This window comes from Alternaria arborescens, assembly GCF_004154835.1.
Source record: "Alternaria arborescens strain FERA 675 chromosome Unknown contig_11, whole genome shotgun sequence".
Lineage (NCBI taxonomy): Eukaryota > Fungi > Ascomycota > Dothideomycetes > Pleosporales > Pleosporaceae > Alternaria > Alternaria arborescens.
Genome location: NW_021167866.1, coordinates 673894 through 688505, shown reverse-complemented (window position 1 = coordinate 688505; position 14612 = coordinate 673894). Strand labels below are relative to the sequence as shown.

General features: G+C 51.7%; 5 protein-coding genes across 5 annotated transcripts; 1 reads left to right on the top strand and 4 right to left on the bottom strand.

Annotated features, from left to right (window-relative positions):
- Positions 1 to 242: 242 nt before the first annotated feature.
- On the bottom strand, positions 243 to 1250 carry AA0111_g5683 (hypothetical protein; the record flags this gene model as incomplete). Its single annotated transcript, XM_028651822.1, has 1 exon — positions 243 to 1250. One exon carries the CDS (start codon positions 1248 to 1250, stop codon positions 243 to 245), a length of 1008 nt encoding a protein of 335 aa, XP_028506863.1.
- Positions 1251 to 1830: 580 nt separating this feature from the next.
- On the bottom strand, positions 1831 to 4191 carry AA0111_g5682 (Lanosterol synthase; the record flags this gene model as incomplete). Its single annotated transcript, XM_028651821.1, has 3 exons — positions 1831 to 1921; positions 1975 to 3884; positions 3955 to 4191. The coding sequence occupies 3 exons, from the start codon at positions 4189 to 4191 to the stop codon at positions 1831 to 1833; spliced, it is 2238 nt and encodes a 745-aa protein (XP_028506666.1).
- Positions 4192 to 5488: 1297 nt separating this feature from the next.
- Positions 5489 to 6595, bottom strand: AA0111_g5681 (hypothetical protein; the record flags this gene model as incomplete). Its single annotated transcript, XM_028651820.1, has 1 exon — positions 5489 to 6595. One exon carries the CDS (start codon positions 6593 to 6595, stop codon positions 5489 to 5491), a length of 1107 nt encoding a protein of 368 aa, XP_028506864.1.
- A 3005-nt stretch (positions 6596 to 9600) lies between these two features.
- On the bottom strand, positions 9601 to 10431 carry AA0111_g5680 (hypothetical protein; the record flags this gene model as incomplete). The annotated part of the gene is made up of 1 exon (XM_028651819.1): positions 9601 to 10431. One exon carries the CDS (start codon positions 10429 to 10431, stop codon positions 9601 to 9603), a length of 831 nt encoding a protein of 276 aa, XP_028506865.1.
- A 980-nt stretch (positions 10432 to 11411) lies between these two features.
- Positions 11412 to 14057, top strand: AA0111_g5679 (hypothetical protein; the record flags this gene model as incomplete). The annotated part of the gene is made up of 1 exon (XM_028651817.1): positions 11412 to 14057. One exon carries the CDS (start codon positions 11412 to 11414, stop codon positions 14055 to 14057), a length of 2646 nt encoding a protein of 881 aa, XP_028506992.1.
- Between the last annotated feature and the right edge of the window lie 555 nt (positions 14058 to 14612).

Genomic DNA, 14612 nt, shown 5'->3' with positions numbered 1-14612 from the left:
GTTTGCAACAATCCCTCACACTTACAAAATCCCAACAGTATAGACCCATTACCGCGCTACATCGATCTTCTTCGTCCCGTTGTATACAATACACTCATTCGTAACGCTAGGTCATCTCGTTCTGTTCTCTTCTTTCTGAATATCAAGAATTTTTCCAACGACTGCCCTCAAATGACCTGCCCTGGCACGCCCAAACCTTGAACCATCTCGTCCCTGGAATCAATTTCGCGTCCGAGGGAACCCTAGTCATCACCAGGTTCAACTCCAGACTCAAAAAACCTGGCATCAAGACTAAAGTTCTTAAGGTCAGGAGCCGGCTCGGCGTAGTAATCATCGGTATCCTGAAAGCCGCCGTGGTCGTATCGAGCACTGCCAGCTTCAATTTCGCGAAGAGGTTTCTTGTTGCGGCCATTAGCGACAAGGTTACCGTAGCGGGAAGACACTCCGCCTCTTCCAATAGCTTCCCTTTTTGCGGCCTTCTTTGCGTCTTTAGCAGTGTCTTTTCGAAGCTTTTTGCCGTACCACTCCCACTTCTTCATCCCGTCGGAAGTAAGCTCTTTTTGATCCCCAATTTGGTCACTTGTCGGGTTGTTATTGACCTTATCCCTTCCTTTCTCTCCGCTCACAACCAGCTCTTCATCTTCTTTCGCAAAAATGTACTTTTCTCTAACCCAATCTTTTCTCTTCTTGCCGACATCACCACGCCTTCCAACAAACCCACCCAGTATCGCTGTAGCCCGTAGGTAAGACATATCGGGATCGAATGGACTTTCACCTTCTTCTACTGGACGATATACCTCTTGATAGTGGTCAGTCTGGAACAGAGGTTCAGCGGTGGACCGATTTCGCGTTTCATTGGCAATATTGGTTGCGAGAGTCTCGGCGTTGGAGGTTAAGCCAAACAGTGTCGCAGGTGTCGCGTTAGTCCAGAAGTGGACTGTAGAAGCCTTGCGCTTGATTGCAGTCATGGGCGATGACTCGGCAGTTTCCTGTATCTGATCTTGCCCAGAACCAGCAGGAATTGGTTCTTGCCCAGAACCAGCAGGAATTGGTTCTTGCTGGTTCCTGTTCTTGCCACGCCTGCAACCGTGTCTTCGAATGCGTTTGCCCCATCTATGACCAAGTGTAGCACCGGCTTGGCCTTCAACCTCGTTGGCAGCTTCTTCATCTACTAGAGCGCCGTCGTAACCAGTGGTCTGCTGAGGAAAGAGATCGTGACCCTCCTGCCAATTTGTGTATGCCCTGACCATCTGCCTGAACTCTATCTCTTCATCAGTTTGCTACCCTCGAGAGTTTCACTCAACAAATTGATTGCAGCATCATCGGATTCCTACCAGACAGCTTGCTGAGTATATCTGCACTTGTGTTTCTACGGAAATGAGTCCAGAATGATCTGTTGTCTTCGTGCCGTAAGCAACTGCTTGCAGTTTTGTGGTGTTTGTGGATGTAGGAAGAAAACACCAAGAACCAGGCGCTAGTGCGTGAAGTGCAGCCTCAAAAAAGTTTCTTTGTAAGCAAGCCTTGGCTCGCGTTCTCTGTTATGCCTCCGAGGAGTATCGTTGAAGTTTGTTACAGAAGATCTGCTGCTGTGGAGAAGACGTCGCGCCGCCGGACAGTAGATATACTGACGATAATGTAGTACCGACTACAGCAGCAGATGCGATATCCGTGAATGGATTGCACGGAATAGATAATGCTTCTCTAGTGCTAGCGAGAAGTGTTTCGTGGTATTAGTATTATTAAGTAGACATGTACAGTATCGTTCCAGCATCTAGTAGTAATTACCTCTCTCCCAAGCCCAAATGGTAGGAATTAGCTCGCACAATCATCTTAGAACAACGTGTCATCTCCGAAGCGCTCAGCATACATGCCCAGCGCCTTAATCGGGAAGATGAACTTGTAGTTCGGATACGAAATCATACTGTCATGACGTTAGCTACCATTATAACCGTCCAGTAAGATTGGTCAACTTACCAAGACTTGTTGAACACTCCCTCGATCGCCTCCTGTAGCCACTCTCCGTTGGCCTGCTGCCTCTTCATGATGAGTTTGACAGCCTTCTCCAGTGGTTCCTTATGCGGAAAACCACCCTCAATCATTGCGATAATCACCCAGGCAGTCTGCACAACCTGACTTTGTGGATGCTGATCCCAGACACCGTTCTCGCAGCTCTTGTATGTCTCGCCCCAGCCTCCATCATCCATCTGCTTGTCTAAGAAGAACTGGCATGCCCGTCTCACACGCTCGGAGTTTTCGTACTGTTCGCCAGAGCACTTGAGTGATTCAAGAGCAAACATGCCGGCGTAGGTAAAGCATATACCCCAGCTACCGTACCACGAGCCGTCAGGGCGTTGTGCAGCTCTGATATACGATACAGCGCGGTCGCGGAATGCAGAAATCTCTGCAGTGCGGTAATCTGGGTAGTAGTTTTGGAACATGTGAAGTGCGGTCACCACGGCGGTCGTGCATTCGGGGTAATCGTACTCTATCATGATGTTGCCGAAGACCTCTGCTGCGTTGAGGTGCTCTAGGAGAATACTTCCTCGTGTTGGCTCGTAGGAAGCACAGCCACCAGACGCGTTTTGCATGGTAAGCAGGACGTCAATGGCGTCTTTCACACGGCGTTCATTGATGAGTTCAGGAAACGCGTTGCCGTTCTGCAGGATGAGTGTACTCTTGAGGCCTTCAGACGTGCAGTCGCTAACGGTGTATCCTTGCTTCCGTGTACTGAAACCCCAGGCACCCTTACGTTGTTGACGATAGCATGCATGTTGATCTCTGGTTTCTTCAAGTATCTGCTGGTCTTCCAGGAACTCGAGACTCTTTGTGAGCATGTGCTTCCACTTCTTATCTTTTGACCAGCCGCAGGATTCAACGGCTTGGATGAGGAACGCAGTGTCCCATGTTTGCACACCATTCGTACCATTCATAAGCATACCTTCATCCTTGACCCAAAGAAACTCCGGGAGGGTTTTGAGATGCTCGCGAACGGCATGGCAATCACGTCCTTCTCTGATGTATGCGACCAGCGTATTCATGGGACCGTTCACAGGACCAAGGTTTGCGAAATCAGTGTTCTCATCCTCAGCTTCAATGAGCCACCATACGTGTTCTTCGGCACGCTTGATCATCCAGGTGGGTCGAATGTACGGAAACCAGATAGCAGCCAAGAACCAAAACAGAAGTTTGAGCATCCATGACTTGGCATGATAATTATCCGTAGAGGCGATGGTGTTCCGGTGCGCACCAAAATTGATCGTGTCAAACGGCTGCATCAACAGCTCGGCGCGCAATTGACGTGTAAGATCGTTCAGCGGATACGACCACTTCTTGGAGTAGATATACGACATGGGCAGAAAAACTTGTCGCATGTGTATCCACCATCTCCAAGGCGCGATGGGCACCCAATCAGGTAATAACCATAGCTCAGGTGGACAAGGATTGACAATATCCCACTCCGTCACACCTAGCACGCTCAACCAGAATTTTGCCCAATGTGGTGCATTGAGCGCACCACCCAGTTTCCAAAGCGTGTCTCGCGCTTTCTGCATCCGAGGCTCTTCTGCCTCTACGCCCAAAAGCCTAAGCACAGTATAATTCATCGCGGTACCGAACACAGTGCTTTCGCCCTCAATGTGTAGCCCCCAGCCACCGTCCTCGGGGTTGGCCCGCGCAAAGAGGTAGTTCTTGATTTCGGTCGCATGCGACGCTGGTACTGGTGTCTCGGTGACATACCAGGTGATCACAAGGCCAGGTAGCAGAAACATAGGGCCGCCGTATTCACAAGCCCAGTTTCCTGGTGGGAGCTGGAGTTGGGAGAAGAATTCGAGACCATTGTGTGCAGCTTCGAGGGGAGTCTTTGCAGGCTTCAGGGTAGGTTGTTCCTATGAGTTCAATCAGCTCAAAGGTCCTGTGTGGATTTACAAAAGACGACTGGAATAGGCACCAACTCACCGTATCGAGGCCTAGAAAGTATTTATCCGCTGTACTCTGTGGCCATGCCTTCATGTCCTTGTCGCTTTCGAGGTAGTGCCATGTCTGACATCCCCGGTCATCCTTCAACCTCCACCTTGTGTAGTCGGTCTTCTCATGACCGTCCTTGCTCTTGGTCACGCCTACTGCGTCGTTCAGTATCTTTTGCGCCGCGCCGCGCTTCGTAGCGCCATTGCTTTTCTCAATGGCATGCGGCATTGTGTGTGTATTTGGTTCGTGTGGTTCTGAACGTCACCCTACACGTTGCGTTCACGTGTGAAAGACGTGATAGAACTGGCATGCGCCTCGTGCGGCGAGATGCCCCGGGAATGGGCGTCTTGGCAGGACGCGCCATCAGAGGCGACAACGGCCTTGCCAGTCGCTGCATCCGGCATACTGGCTGAGCAACTACATTCACACGCTAACAGAATGGAACTTCAGATATATGCTTTCAGATCGCCTACGTGTAAACGTGGTTTGCGCGCGTCAACTTTTCCATCTCACATAATCCCTTAGACCCTGGCTACAATGTACATCATCATCGCACCCCTGTTATCTACCACCACGGAATCTTGAAGCCATTGCAAAGCCACACGCCGTTATTATCTAAGCATCCCCTACGCGTCTCTAGACTTTCTCAAACATCACAAATACCACAAGTCCCGATACATACACAGCCACTCGCCTGGCATCGCCCCTGACTCAACAGCGGGAATCAGTCTTGGCAGGCACTCCCGCGGCGAGGCGCGCGATCGACATAAAAGTTGACCACTCGGCTCGCGCAAGGCTTGCATTCCCGCCCCCTTTCAAACTTTCGCGCGCAACACAACGCACAGATCACTAATCCTCGTATTGGCGGAACATGGGAGCATCCGAGACCGAAGCTTTGGATCGACGATGAGTGTAGAGAAGGCTAATGGAGGCATGACTTCATTACATACGTAGAGCTGGACTGGGTAACCGCTCGGCGTGTATGCAGATAGGAGATGGAGATCTTCATGTATGACGAAAGATTGCAGATGATGTGTAGACAATGACGGCGATGACGATGGTGACAAGGGAAGTGTGGAGATGAGCAATGTGAATCGTTGGTTGTGCGTTCATTCAATCCTCGCATTCAGTTGGCGGCGGGTATGATATGGTATGTACAGATACTATGCGTTATGTATCGAACGAGCGAGAACCTCCAGGGCAGTCGCTCTGCACGCTCAAGATCGAGTGCCCCTCCAACAATGAGACTTAAGCAACAAAGGAAAAAATGCATGTGCCATCCAAGTATGAAAACACCATAGTACGCTGGAAATATGCCATAGTAAAAAGCCGTGAAATGCTAAACATGCTTCAGATTTTCAAAAGAGGGGGAAAGCGGTGATTCGTGGCTCCCGTGAAACCAATTCGGTCTTGAGTATGCGGTAATCGTGTATGCTGTGGTAGTGGTGGCAAAATAAAAATCGTTGTTTCGGGTATCGCAGAAAAAGTAGCCTCTCATCCATCTGCCCTTGGTGGGCAAACGTGATCAATCGCTCAGGTCGGGGTTTGCAACGAACAACCTTGTCCCCATGGTCATGGTCCGCTCGTCTACGCTGCCCCTCCGCACTAGGTCGTCCTTACTGCCCTTCTTGTCCGTTGTAGCGGGTGGTTTGAGCATTCCAGGCGCTGGTAATTGCCCCATGTCACCGAAATTGCGTTCGCCACTGCTACCACTACCCGTACTTGTGTTCGTTTTGGTGTGCTGAAAGTAGCTGTTGTCGTTGGGCGCGTTGACGTCGTATTCCGCGGGGGACGGAGTGGGTTCTTCCTTCAGGTCGGCAAGTTCGCCGTCGGGGGATGAGTTCTGCGGGGGTGTGCTGTTGGAGGATATTCGGCCGGTGGGATTGGCGTAGGACATGCGGCGCCCTGAACCGAGCGAGGAGCGGCCTGAGCCTGTGCGGTGGTGGTATTGGCCGTTCTTGACTGAGCCCGCGTCTTCGTCGTCACCTTCGTCTACCTCTGAAGCACTCAGGCGCATAGGCACACCTGAACCTGCGTATGTGACTGGTGCGTATAACGACGCTTTTGGTAGACCGTGATGACGTCCAATCTTGGACCGCACACCGCCAGCCATGCTGGATCCTCCCGAGGCACTTCGCGGCGGGACGTGGTGTGGGCCGCCTGCTACTTCCATGTTTGCCCGCATCTTGGCCTGTCGTTGCTGTGCGAGCATACGCGGGTCTTCGTACTGGGCTCTGTCACACCAGACTGTGGCCTTTTGTTTCCGCATAAGGGCAACGTAGGAGGTGGGCGAGTTACCGCCCGAGCGTGTGGACGAGGAGCGACGGAGGGCGCCACTGTTGGAGCGGTTCGGGGTGCCTGTGGTAGAGCTGGTGGACGAGGTGGGCGTGCGGCGGAGACTGCTCTGGTACTGGGTTGGATATTGCGAGTTCATAGTGCTTGTGGTAGGCGATGCAGCGGGGAAGATGCCTGAGCTGGTTGTACGTGTTCGTGAATGTCCTAGTTGGCCGTCGTTGTGGTATTGATGCTGCGGGGGTCGTACCGAAATGCCGGGGTTTGCTATGGGCTTGCGGCGGAGAGGAACAGCCCCGTAGGCAGAGGTTTGTGGGGGTTGCGCCATGACAGCCTGCATGTTTGATTGACTCTGCTTGCTTCGCGTCACGAATCACGGGAAGTGAAACACGGATCAGCGGGCTGACGTCGGGGCGACAGCGTCAAAGAAACACAGACAATGACGTTCTTTTTTGGCAAACTAGCAATCTCTTGGCTCGCGGTGAAGAGGAGCCGGTGTTTATGTAGCAAGCAGTCGTGGTCTGGCGGGAGAGCTCGCTTGGCGCCCCGCTGAGAAAGGTGTTCTGCAGCCCTGTGATGCTAATGCACTGACTTCCCACGGCTTCCGGCAATGGGCTGATGTGAGGTGAGGCACAAAGTTTGGTGATGCTTATGATATGCGGGCAAGGGACAGCGGCAGCGACGGCGGGGCGAGAGAGTCGACGCCCCGCGGGAGGAGTCGAGATTGCAGGTGGAGGGATGGGGGATTTGCGACGACTTGGGGTGCTTGGGTTGCCGTCGAGTCGCGGGCGGGAAGGGTCCTTAATAGCAAATGGTCCAGTCCAGCCAGAGACGCTAGAAAAGCTTACTCTAAAGAAAGAAAAGGTCAACACGAGCCATTTGAGTGTTTGAGAAGAAGAGCAGACGCCCGCTGGCTTGCGACAATTGAGCCGTAGTGCATGCACGGCGTTGCAGTGCGCGAAATGCTGACTTACATATGGATGCGGCGTCTTCGTCTTGTACTAGTCCAAGCCGGTCCTGCAGCAAGCAGCGGCACACACTCAGCTTTTGAATAGGGAATTACAAAAAAGAAACGTCGAGCGCAGTGGGTTAAGCGGGTGGGGAACAAAGGGAATAGTGTGGAATGGTAGGAATTGATAGCAGCAGAATCGGGAGGAGTGCGCCCGCAAGAGGAAGAGGCCGTGTCTTGTATCTTGGGTACTCTCCGTGCTTGCCGTTGAGGGCGATCGCGCTAGAAATGGGTGAGCCGACACTTGGGAACCACGTCTCCACCACGCAAGTGTCAATGACGAAAGGTTGCTCTGCACTGTCGCCATGGCGTATTATTATACGATTACCCACGCGCGCCAGAGCACGTCCATAGTAGGTTGCTGTTAACGCCACAAAACCTGAATCCGCCGTGTACAAGAGGGCACACTGAAGTCAAAACAGCCGCCCCAGCGAAGCGGAGCCCAGTCCGTATACGGCTCACCACTGCTACCTTGAGCCTTGTGCGCCGAGCATCCTGGCTGACCTGCTGCTGCATATCGCAAACTTCACGAATCCCACTCGCTGCCGAGCATATGCTCTCCGCGTCGAATCATCGGCAAACGTGGCTCGAGCATTGCGGGCTGCAGGACCCAGTTAGCTGTGCATGATCGCCTCTGGTTGCATGCTGCTGCCTTTTTGCTTTTGAACCTCACTTTGCACGGCTTGCCAGTGCTACGTTTGACACATCGCTTACTGCACCGGCTATGCTGTTTCACTCTCTTCCAAGCGTGCCAGCATCTTGGTTGCAAATCGATCAATAGCCGCAACCACTGTCAAACTTCACCCGCGCCCATCGCCAACTCTGCCGGCGCCATCATCGCGAGACCTCACCCCAGCGCACATCCGACCAGGATACAACCAAGGCCCTGATACCGTTTCATCTAACGTGATGTGTTGAACAGCCCGCCCACAGTCCTTGCTCGTTCCCTCGCTCTCGTCTATATGCCAGAGTGGGGTTGCATGCACGTTGATGCACCATCAGCCGTTCCCCGCTCTCTAGCACTGCGCACTCAACCATGGAACACGCTGCAACGCCAGCCGAACTCTCCCAGATCGTGATCTCTGCGAACGTCCGAAAAATGTTGAGGCTCTTTTTTTCTGCATCACCACATCCACCGTCGCCGTCTTCGGTCAATTCTGCCCGGTAGATCCGCTTCGGCCTTCGCCGAGAATCTTCTAGTAATTAGCATTGCCACCTCCTGTACATCTTTGTCAATAACCCGCTGCGTTTCTGATAATACCTATCGATAAACACTTTCTGTGGAGATACGGGTTTCGATGGGTATTCATAGAGGAAAAATTGGAGAACAGCCCGTACAGAGGACAAGCGTACCAGACTCTGCGTTGTGGCGTAGCATCGCGTAGCAGCATCCTGGAGCAACATCCTCCTGCAAACGCCGCCACTGAAAAGGACCCTGAAGAGCTGAATTTGTAGATCATTGCTTGATTGTGCCGCCTTCGGGTCTTTGTGACCCCGCCTTCGGTCGTATATGATTATCGCCAGCCTCAATCCTCAAAAGACAAACCGTGCGCCGCCGACACGCTCTCAGCGTCTATAAGACGCCTGCTTCCGTTGCCATGATGGTGTTGCACGCCTAACAGGTCGACGACGCGCTACCAGGCATCATCCCTCTGGAGGCGCAAATGATCAATACAACAACGGCACATGATTCGTGACCATCCACCCCTCCACCCACACCACCAGAATCCACAGTGCCAGTGAGACCCAAGACCTTGGTTTGGAGGGTTACACAAACGTCCGCAGATCTCTTACCTGCATACAAGATCGCACACCACAATTTGCATACTCGTTTTCTCTAGCGGCTTGTGTACGAGTAATGCCCCTTGGCTACGACAGCGCGAGCAGTGAGCACAATACAAGGCTCGGTTTCTGCCGTGCTGACGAGAACCGCACCTGCATCGTGCTACGACGACTGGGTGTCGTATCTCCAGACGGGGTAGTTGTTATCGTCAACTGCTGCTTTGGGCAATAGGCTTGCGCTCGGTAGGCAGCTGATCCGGCATTTAGGTCCTAGTGTCGGTCTTGTGCCGCTGTCATCGGGAAGGTACATTGTGGTCCTGGATAAGTGTGTGATCAAGACGTGCCGACTGCATGAGGGGTTTCTCCGATGCTTGGACAGCTTTAACATCGTACGAGTATAGTTGAATTGTGCATGCACAAGTTGCATTCTTGCAGTACACTAAGTATCGTATGAGGGGCACGCACCGCACGTGCGGAGATAACATGGAATTCAATACATGGGAATCGAATTTCCAAAAACACCTCGCCGTATCGAGTACAGTGTCGCTCACAACCTAGTAGATGTAAGGGATCAGCTGATACGGGGTCTTCTGCTTGAACTCCTCCCACTGCACTCCGTAGCGCTTCTCGCAATATTCACTAAGAATTGGAATCGCTCGCTGGGTAAAGTCCCAGGCAAAGAAGGCTCCCACCAGCGCACCCAGCGTGTAGCCGCCACCGACCATGGCGTAACCCGCCCTCCAGATTGTGTAGCCGCCGTAGTTAATGTGGCGGGCGAAGCTCCAGAGACCTCCAGTGTACGCCTTGCCCTTGTTGTCTGGGTTCACCTTGAAACGCTTGCGCTGTACTTCGGCAATTAACTCAGTCATAATACCCACGACGTATAGCGAGCCGCCAATGAGGAGCGCTGGTTGCGGGAAGTCGGCTTCGGTCGAGGCAGAAGTAGCAGTGGTAAGGAAAGCGTATGTGCTCAGACTGTTGAACACAGCATTAAAGACACCTACGGCGATGGCACCTGTAACTGGCATGGGTTCTCCAGAGAGTGCTGTCACCCAGATGTTCTGCTTCACAGCAGCGCCAACCGCCATTCCAAGCAACACCAACCGGTAGGGTGACAAGCCCAAGCCATCGATCAGAGAGATGCCGGTATGCGTTGGAAGCCCAGGAGGCAATGTTCGCAAACCTACACGATGCAGGACGGAGGTGCCTAGGCCATGTGCGAGAATTGAATATTGGAGGACAGGCTCGATGCCGCGCAGGATGAAGAACGTCGCTTTGCCTAGTGGTGTAGGTGTGTAGTCACCACGCGCGATGAGGTCCTTCTTCTTTGATGCGTCCGACCGAGGGTCATTCGGGTTCCCTTTCTGGCCTTGACCCGGCGCCATTGTGAATCAATTGCTTGGGACTGTCGCTGTCAGTACAGTCGTCGAGAGAGCTCGGGTAGAGTGGGGTTACCTTGTCTAAACTATCGCAATAAGTGGTACCGAGACACTTACATATAGCTGGCGCTATATGTACAATTTCTCTTCGGGCTGTTGAAGTGCGCTCGGGCACTTGAAAGCGCGAGGCTGATTAACGGCTTTGATGGAGGATCATACGACGGGTCATGACGTACACGCTAGCCGTTCGCTCGGCTTCATCCACCTTGGAAATGCCGTTGGCTACACGATCAGAACATCATTGACCCTTCATTCTGAATATTTGGCTACTCAAGGCCTATATGATACGACAATACACGGCCATGATCCGCTTGAAGAGATGGTTACTGTTAGCCCGAGGCACATGGGACGTACTCCGTTGCTGTCTGGTTCAAGCTTGGTCCTCGCGTGTTCCCGTGACGACTTGCATTAGCGCGTCAGTCAAAGCGCGTTCCCAGATGCCCCTCTATACGTCCTACCTTTACTCTGTTGAGACGCTTTAAGGCTTTTTTCGTTCAACAACAATGATTTCATTGCTATTCTTATCAATATTATGACAGAACCAGAATCTCAATGCCACAGTTTGACTTTCCTTTCCACTTTTGATTGTCCGCCCGGTGTTACCCGTGTCAGTGGTGACATTTGTGCGGTTATGGTCAGAATATTGAGGCCTACGAAGATGCGCATGCAACCACAGTCAAGTACGCAGCTGCATATACCGTAGTTTTACACTGCCATCTCATGCGCGCGTATGTCGAGCGCGTTGGTACTCGAGAGCAGTGGCAGATTACCTATACGCGATTTTGATCAAGTGCACCCGGACGCAAGCGCTTTATTCGCTATTACCTCGGAGGGTTCACGTCTTGTGTTTACCGGCTCGACGTTAGAAACATAAACACCTGCGGCCTATCACGATATTTTACGCTTCCGTACATCGGTATCCAACCATGACCGTTACTTTCCGCGCAATCTGTAGCCTCCTGCAAAATATCGAGATTGCCACGACACAGCAATCACGTTTACCTACAAATCAAGAGAAGAGTAATATACGCGAGATAATCTCGAACTGGTTCGTTGATCAGAGAGATGCTCTCAATGACCCTACGACGAATAGTAGTGCTGTGCTATCAGCTCTCTTTCCACATCGAAGGAAAGACCGAGTCTATGGCCTGCAGCCGCCCTTACTGGCAAAGAAAATTCTCAAGCTACTCGCCTTCAATCATAGTCAACGTGCACTTTTCGATGGCTGGAAAACAGGAGTTCTTGGAGACCTCGGTGCATACGTCGAACGAGCAATGAGGCCATGGGATGGCACTTTCAACAGTAAACGTGCGTTGCCAGTCGAACAAATCGACGATCTCCTCGTACAACTAGCGGCGAGGTGCCGGTTCTCTGATGAAGCCATCCGAAAAAAGTGTCATTTGGATGTCAAAGTAGACATGGAGCTCAAGGACATACTTGTGAGGCTTGAGTCTTGGGAAGCAAAATGGTTCGTCCGTCTTATCTTACGAGATCACCGCACCGTTGGACTTGAAGAGAATTTCGTTTTGGAACGCTACCACTTCTTATTACCGGAGTTGTTGATGTTCCAAAACGACTTCGACGCCGTTTTCAAAATGCTCAGGAGCGAATTGAGCTGCTACCCCCCAGTACCAGAGCCTACAAAGCAGCAGTATATGCGTCTTGAGGCGGCACAGAAACTGAGAGCTATTGTTGGAATCAAGGTGGGGCGGCCAACGTTCCATAAAGCTTGGTCTTTGAAGCACTGCATTCAGTTGGTGGGTCAACGAGCTTGGGCTGCCGAAGTCAAGTACGATGGCGAGTACTGCGAGATACACATAGACCTGGATCGTGCGCCCAATCATATTCAAATCTATTCTAAAAATGGGAAAGATGCAACAGCGGACCGAAGACCTCTACATGCTACCATTTACGAAGCTCTACGTATCGGACGACCAGATTGCAAGTTGAAAAAGAAGTGCATCGTTCTTGGCGAGATGGTTCTCTACAGTGACCGAGAAAGAAGAATCATGGCTTTTTCGAAGCTCCGAAAGCACATATCACGCTCCGGTTGTTTCATTGGCACACTCCAAGATTCCCTGCCGCACGAGTGGGAACACCTCATGATCGTATTTTTCGACGTCCTTGTATTGGATGACGAATTGACCCTACGTCACTGTCTGCAAGACCGCCGCAAGATTCTCCGAGACCTTGTCCATGTAGTGCCCGGTCGGTCAATGCGATCGGAGTGGACCCTATTGGATTTCTGCCAGGATAAGACAGGGGATGGCATAACAGACCTTAAACAGATATTCGCCCGGAACCTGGCCGAACGCCAAGAAGGACTCATCCTCAAACCGTTGCATGCACCGTACTTCCCACTGTTGTCAGAGCAGGGGCACCATCAAGCAGGTTTCTTCATCAAATTGAAGAAGGACTACTTGGCTGACATGGGTGGTGAGCGCGATCTGGGCGACTTTGCTGTTATCGGAGCTGACTTTGATGCGCAAACCGCGCCAAAAATTAATATCAAACCCTTGCATTGGACGCACTTTCATCTTGGGTGTTGTCTGAACAAGGATGCGGTGGAGCGTACGGGTGCAAAACCAAAGTTCATGGTCGTAGCGAGCCTCAGTCTCGACAAGTGCATACCAAAGTCTGACGTCAAGTACATGAACATCCAAGGCTATGTTCGTCAGTCTGTCCTACAAGATGACGGCTCAACAGCCGAGTTCGACATTCAATATCCCAAAGGTTATGAAAGACGTATGACCACCGTGTTCAAGAGACCTTTCGTAGCTGAGGTCCTCGGCGGTGGGTTTGAAAAGCTTCAAAACGAATGGTTTGAAATGTTAAGACACCCTAGAGTCAAGAAGATCCACCCTAACAGAAGTTGGGAAGATGCTGTTTGTTTAGAGGACCTGGAACGTATGGCTGAGGAGAAGTGGGAGCTTCCCGATGCTGACAAGCTTGATGGCCATACTCGTGATATTGCTCTGTTGGCCAAGAAGTATATCAAAGAAATGGGCGGATCGCAGACAACAATGAAGACCGATGACACCACGCAGCAGACTACTCCTCGCTCCTCACCAGTATCGCCTGTTCCGGCTATCACGCGGACCATTAGCCAATCGGCATCCAATAGAACCGTAGTTCAGGAAACGCAAGAATACATCTACACTTCAGTTTCCACTTCCCATGGTTCTGCTGATGGTAGTACCCAAGGTAAAGGTACACGAGCCTCTCGTGAACTGCGCGTTCTTGTACGAGAGGACACATCAGAACGCCTAGGTGCCTCGAATCTCTCAGCACCAATATCAACAGCGTCCAAATCCGACAGCCTTTCATTGCACAAGTCCAGTGCGACATCGACTTTGTCGAACATAGACAAGCGATCCAGCTTCATGTGGGAAATTAGTCCACCCGATTCAAAGCGTAGAAAGGCGCTGGCTTCACTACGGTCTCCTGGAGGTAAACGTGACTTAGGTGGGTTTGATTATGACTCGCAGGAGGGGACCATCCACATCTATACGAGGAAAGGTGTAAAAGTGCAGGTACATACTGGATCTCAGGACAAGGAGCATAAGAGATGAAAGAGACGGTGCAGTAGTTGGTTACTTGCGCCCCCGCCACTCCCGCTATCTCTTATTCTAGTGTAATAGTACATCCACTCCAAGGCTACATGTTTGATGATTACCTACTCACACGACGGTGAAAAGATGACACGCCTGATACAGGTTCAAGCAGAGTAGGACAATCCTTTTCGTTACTTTCGCCCCTCGGTCTTTCTTCTTCCGCATACCAAGGAGCATAGAGCGCAATTGCACTAGGCACTCGCTGTATCGATCGTCCATGGGTTTTTCCTGCTCTTGCTTCGGTTCTCTTGTCTACACCAGGGTTCCTCCTCTTCCTCCCTGACCAAGACTGGTCAATCATACTTGCTTGCTCCGCCGAGATTTCTTGTTAACCAACTACATAGCAATCTTATGGCATTGTATCTCAACTTATCATCTTGAGTCAGGTAATGGTTGACAGATAAGACATTGGCTTACATAAGGGTCTAAGGCAGGTGGAGACGGCGGCGGGTGTGTTTCGGCTGCATGATCCTTGTCAGGCAGGGCCCAAGCACCGTCACCACCGACCGAGCG